This window comes from Sorex fumeus, unplaced genomic scaffold (assembly GCF_029834395.1).
Source record: "Sorex fumeus unplaced genomic scaffold, SorFum_2.1 ptg000125l, whole genome shotgun sequence".
Lineage (NCBI taxonomy): Eukaryota > Metazoa > Chordata > Mammalia > Eulipotyphla > Soricidae > Sorex > Sorex fumeus.
Genome location: NW_026606182.1, coordinates 4,235,918 through 4,242,477, shown reverse-complemented (window position 1 = coordinate 4,242,477; position 6,560 = coordinate 4,235,918). Strand labels below are relative to the sequence as shown.

Below are 6,560 nucleotides of genomic sequence, written 5' to 3'. Positions count from 1 at the left end.
GTCTGTAAGTTTGGTAACAGCTGGTTGCCCCTCAGCATTATAAAGTTACAGTTAAAATAGTGAGGGATATGTAATGAGATCCTCAGCTGTATAGATAATTTAGGAATCAGAGGAATGATTTAATACCCAAAGTAAGCAATCTGTATAAAAGGGTGGATATAGAGAGTATCATGCTAAGTGAAATGAGTCAAAAAGAGAGGGAAAGACACAGAATGACTGCACTCATTTGTGAAATATAAAATAACATTGAGACTAACACTCAAGGGTAATAGAGACAAGGGCCAGGAAGATTGCTCCACAGTTAGAAGCCTGCCTCATGAGCTGGGGGAGAAGGCAGCTGGAATAGAGAAGGGACCACTAAGTCAAGGATGGTTGGAGGGATCGCTCGGGATGGGAGATGTGTGCTGAAAGTAGACTAAGGACCAAACATGATGCCTCTCAGTATCAGTATTGCAAACCACGATGCCCAAAAGTAGAGCGAGAGTAAGAAGGAAATTATCTGCCTTAGAGGCAGTGGGTGGGTTGGGGAAGGGTGGGGGAAGTGGGAGGGATACTGGCGGCATTGGTGGTGGAAAATGTACACTGGTGGAGGGATGGGTGTTTGATCATTGTTTGACTGAAACTCGATCATGAAAGCTTTGTAACAATCTCACGGTGATTCAATAAAAAAATTGAAAAATAAAGTAAAAATTATAGGTTACAAAAAAAAAAAAACAAAAAAGAAAACCAAAGTAAGCAATCTGAAATAGGGAGTTCCAGTGTCATCTAATCTAAGTCAGATTTGAAAGCAGACTCTGCCTCTTTCTCCCTATAGTTTTTTTCTGTTGTTCTTTTTATTGTTTTTGGGGTGTGTGTGTGTGTGTGTGTGTGTGTGTGTGTAGGGGATTAAAACTAGGGGTCATATGCAAAGCATACTCTCTACCACTGAGCTAAATCCCCACCCTCTCTTCATATCTTTCAATTTTTTTTTGTTGTTTCTATCATTCTACCTTCATTTCTTTGAGTTCCTACTCATGTGCTTATGGAAACAATCGAATTTGTTTCTATTGTTTTACTGTTTCCTAGACCCTGTTTCTAAGGGCAAATTCATTGCCCCCTCAGATGATGAAATTCCTTCTTTCTTCCCTGTTTCAGAATCAGCAGTTGTAGCAGTCATCCTGATTTAGACCTGTGGAGCCTTTGTTTTTGTTTTGTTTTCTGACTTTAGGACCACTCACAGCTGTGCCCAGAGCTTACTCCTAACTCTGCACTCCCAAGGGATCACTCCTGGTCTGCTTCAGAACCATGTGAGGTGCTAGGGAGTGAACCCAGGTGTTTACTGGCTGGATTGTTTCTCTGGTCCCAAGACCTGGGTAGTCATTTTTGACCTTCCCTTCCCTTTATCTTCTATAATCAGCACATTTTATCTTACATAAATTCTTTTTCGTTCACTCAACATTAATTCACCAATAATACGAATTTCTGTTTTGTGTCAGCTATGATTCTTTATTGTGTGGCAGCTGTCATTTATGTCTGCTGCCCTAGTTTAAGATCTCAACATGCTTCTGTGGTTTTTTTTTTGGGGGGGAGGGGTGGGATGGAAATTGGGCCACACCTGACTGTGCTCTGGGGCTACTCCCAGCAGGTTCAGGGGACCATGTGGTTCTGGGAATTGAACTGGGGTGGACCACATGCAAGGCGAGTACATTAAGCCTCACACTATCTCTCTGGCACCTTAATGTTATTCTTTGCTTAATAAACATAGCCTAATTTAACTTTTCCTGTCTTTGTATTCCCCCTCACCCTTCGCCAGGCCCAAATCAGTTGTTTCTCCACAAACCACATCATTTTTCTAAAATACAGCTTGGTCATGTTACAGGTAGCTTTCTTAGCTTATTGTTGAGCTGTGTTGTTGGTATTTGTCTTTGCCTCCTCCCACCCTCCCACCCCAGGAATTGTTTTCTCCTTTGTTGGAGTGCCTGTAACCGAATCCTCGAATCCTTGTGGTAGTGTTCAGCAAATGACTGGGCTGACCCGAAGATTCTAAGATAGCATTTCCTCTTGCCTGACACTTGGTCGTGGTGTCTCAGCTTTGAAAAGCCTAGTCTCAATCACATTCTTCCTCCTTTGTGTAGGTTTTTTGTTTTGTTTTTTTGGTTTTTCTTTTTGCTTGGACTGTTCTTGGCAGTGGCTTACTCCTGGCAGGCTCCTGGGACCATACGGCATGCTGGGAACTGAACCTGGGTCGTCTGTATGCAAGGCAAACACCCTACCCCCTTGACTCCTACTCTGACCCCTCAGTGTAGTCTTGAAGCTGCTTCTTTTTAGCATAGCGGTAGGGCGTTTGCCTTGCACGCAGCCAACATGGCCGACCCGAGTTTGGTTCCTCCGCCCCTCTCGGAGAGCCCGACAAGCTACCGAGAGTATCTCGCCTGCACGGCAGGGCCTGGCAAGCTCCCCGTGATGTATTCGATATGCCAGACACAGTAACAACAAAGTCTCCAATGGAGACGTTACTGGGCCCGCTCGAGCAAATCAATGATCAACGGGAGGGCCTTTACTTACTTTACTTACTTTTTTTGTTGGGGGAGACCTATACCCAGCACTGCTCAGGACTTCCTCCTGGTTCTGCGCTCATGGATCACTCCTGGCACTACTCATGGAGGCCAAATGGGGTGCTGAGGATCCAATTTGGGTCTGCAGTGCAAGCATCCTATGCACTGTACTATCTCACTGGCCACTTGAGACTTCTTTTTAATGTCTTTCTAGCAGAGTAGTTAAAATTCTTATATGGGAACATAGAGCTCCAGTAGATCAAAGTAAAAAGCTCTACCCTTTTATTTTTAATTTTTGGTTTTTGGGCCACACTTGATGATGTTCAAGGATCTCACCTTACTCTGTCAGGATTGCTCCTGTTGGTGCTTAGAGGGGCCTTAAGGGAAACCGGATTTGGAACCCAGGTCAGCCATATGCAAGGCAAATGCCCTGACTCCCCCCACCCATACTATCTCTCTGGCCCCACTCCCACCCCTCTTAAAGTCTAGACAAGAGATTCCCAAACTTAGGTGGCCCCATTTTTCAGAAAAATTACTCTGTGCCCCCTTGAAATCTACCTTTTAAAAATGAACAGTCGAAAAGCACCCCCCAGTTGCACCTGAGACTTCTGTCATCCCTTCCCCAGGATGGTTCCAGTACCCTTTTGGGAACCATTGGTTTAGATGCACAACTGCTGTAACACCGTATTCACAGTACTTCATTGGTTAAGGCATAACATGCTAGCTCAGATTCCAGGGGAGGGAAAAAAGATTGCTCATATTAATGAGAAGAAATGTCAGAATTTGCGTCTTCTTTAATGGTGTTAAATTTAACACCACTTTTCCATGTATGTGCTTTCTATTGTTTGAATGTAGAGTATATATTTTACTGTTTCTTATACTCCTTGATTTTGAATGATTTCTAAAAAGGGGAAGTCAAAGCAATCCCTCTCTCATGCCCTCCCTTCCTTCCTTCCTTCCTTCCTTCCTTCCTTCCTTCCTTCCTTCCTTCCCTCCCTCCCTCCCTCCCTCCCTCCCTCCCTCCCTCCCTCCCTCCTTCCTTCCTTCCTTCCTTTGTATAAGGGATCAAACCAAGGGCCTCACACATAAAACAGACGAAGCGCTCTACTGCTGAGCTACATCCTTGGCCTGGAGTATGTAATTCCTTTTCTTTCTTTATTTCTTGGCTCTCTTTTCTCAGGAGGAACCATTGTTCTCTCTTGAACATGTTGCCTTTTCTCTTGCCTTTAGTGAAATTTTGTTAGTGAAATAAAATTTATTTAATTCATATATATATCTGAAGATTATGGGCTGGCAGTAAGAAAAGCTAAAAATGTCTTATTTTCTTTACCTTATTCTGTAGGACCTAGAGGCAATATCTAGAACAGATGTAGCAAGCCTTAGAAAATAGTTGTCTCCAGGGGCTGGACCAAGAGCACAGCAGGTAGGACATTTACCTTGCACATGGCTGACCTGGGTTCAATTCCCAGCATCCCATATGGTCCCCTGAGCACCGCCAGGGATAATTCCTGAGTGCAGAGCCAGGAGTAACCCCTGTACATAGCCGAGTGTGACCCAAAAAAGCCAAAAAAAAAGAAGAAAAGAAAATAGTTATCACCAAATTACTGTGTGTCAACAACTGATTAAAACAAATTTTGGGAGCCAGAGTTATACTACAGGAGGAAAGGCACTTACCTTATATGTGCCTGACCCTGGTTCAAATTCTGGGTACCACCAGGGGTCACTCATGAGCACAGAGCCTCCTGTAACTTCTGAACACCCATGGGCATGGTTCTTCCAGGGCGTCCCTCCCTCTCCCCCCAAGTAGTTTTTTTATAGAAAAATATTTTTAGAAGAACTATATCATTTGGTTTTATGAAACCAACTCCTTGTCATGGGTCATAATTAACCTTTAGCGCTATCAGCTATCTGCCCTTGTTCTTCCATTTTTCTCTAACACATTTTGTGCTTTTCCTTCTAGTTACATATGCCACTTGGCACCAGCAGAAGGCTGCAGCCCAAAAGGAGGCTGGGGTGGAGAAAAGATCTGGTGGAATCAGGCCAGTGAAAGAGGGAAACAGATGGGCCGTGGGAAATGACCCTGCCCCCATGTTGTTTTGTTCTGACTGTTGCTGATCGTATGGGAATCAGCAGCCACGAAGTTGGAGTTGATGATTGTGTTATGAATAATTTTGAAAGTCTGCTCTTTGACTCTTCAAAATTATTGGTTTAAGGCTCAAAAGCATGATGCAGATACTTATTTTTCCCTTTGAGACATTTCATATTTTGAGACCTAGTTTTTCTGTGTGAAGGGTTCAGGTGCTTGTCTTTGTTTTGTTTTGTTTCTGCTTTTTGGATCACACCCGGCGATGCACAGGGGTTACTCCTGGCTCATGCACTCACAAATGACTCCTTGTTACTCCTCGGGGGTCCATATGGGATGCTGGGAATCGAACCCGGGTCGGCCACGTGCAAGGCAAACACCCTACCCACTGTGCTATTGCTCCAGCTCCCACAGGTGCTTGTTTTACATACTAGTCTTACACCCAGGTTGGAATCCCTGATACTGCATATGGTCCCCCAAGTAGCATGAGGAGTCACTCCTGAGTACAGCGCCAGCATCGCCCCAGGGCACCATTGGGTGTGGCCCCAAAATCAGAAAAAAAATTTTTTCTAAAGTACTATGTTTCCTATGATCTGAGATAAGTATTACCCTTAGATTTTCTTAAGTTTTACATAAAGTAAATTTTTAGGAGTATTAAAGAATTGGTATTGGAGACTAAATCCATGATGGCTGGACTTCAACATTTTTGGCTATTGTCTAAGTTTCGAAAGTTTTCTGAGGCCTTCTCTTCTATGGGCTATTTAAAATGAGTAGAAAATATATTTTGTTATGTAGCTGTTAGAAAAGATGAAGTCATGAAATTTACATACAAGTGGTACTACATGGAAAGTATCATGTTAAGCGAAATGAGTCAGAAAGAGAGGGATAGACATAGAAAGATTGCATTCATCTGGGGAACATAAAGTAACAAAATAGGAGACTAACACCCAAGAGTGGCCGAGATTAGTACCAGGAATTTTGCTCCATGGGTTGGAGGCCAGTCACACATGCTAGGGGAAAAGGGAGCTCAGATAGAGAAGGGAGCACCAAATAAAGGGTGTTGGGAGGATCCTCCCAGGATGGGAGAAGCATGCTGAAAGTAGACTATAGACCAAACATGATTGCCACTCAATGCCTGTTTTGCAAACCACAACACCCAAAAGGAGAGAGAACAAAAGGGAATGCCCTGCCACAGAGGCAGGGTGGGATAGGGGGGATGGGGAGTGGGAAGGATATTGGGACCCGTGGTGGTGGAAAATGGGTACTGGTGGAGGGATGGGTACTTGATCATTGTATAACTGAAACCCAAGCACAAAAATTTGTAAGTCTACAACTGTACCTCATGGTGTTTCAGTAATAAAAATTAAAAAAAAAGAAAAATAATTGAAGAATTAAAAAAAAGAGTAAAAGAAAGTTTGTATTTTCAAAGCATAGAAAGTAGTGTTTGCTAGAGAAGTCAGTCTTTCTGATGGATCTTATGTTAAAGTATTCTCTTCTGCCATTGTTTGTATTTCACTTTTGGCATATTTCCTAAGGTCAAGATTAAGGAAAAGTTCCTTGAAGTTTCACAGCCCTTCTCTTTGTTCTTTGGGACAAGTCCTATTTAAAATAGAACATCAGGAGCCAGAGTAATAGTACAGTGGATAAGGCATTTGTCGTGCATGCGGCTGACCTGGGCTAGATCTCCAGCACCCTATAAAGTCCCCCAAACCCTGCCAGGAGTCGTCATTGAGTACAGAGCCAGGATTAAGTCCTGAGCTTAGCTGGGTGTGGCTCCTACCCCCCCACCCCCCAAAAAAAGGAGAAACATACAAATGTAGGGAAAGAAGTAGTGTGATTAGTTCTATAAACTCAGTACCCGACTTTAGCAGTTACCAATTTTGTTTCAGGTTTTTAAATTTTTATCAACGCGCATTTTTTAAGGGAGAAGTGGGCCAAGATAC

At 43.3% G+C, this 6,560-nt stretch overlaps 1 protein-coding gene across 1 annotated transcript in view; it reads left to right on the top strand.

The window, feature by feature from the left end:
- The first annotated feature begins 4,608 nt into the window (after positions 1–4,608).
- Positions 4,609–6,560, top strand: part of MRTFA (myocardin related transcription factor A) — a 128,867-nt gene continuing 126,915 nt past the window's right edge. Inside the window, exon 1 of the mRNA XM_056137475.1 lies at positions 4,609–4,740. Within this exon, the coding sequence (XP_055993450.1) occupies positions 4,609–4,740 (132 nt within the window). The remainder of the gene's footprint in view (positions 4,741–6,560) is intronic.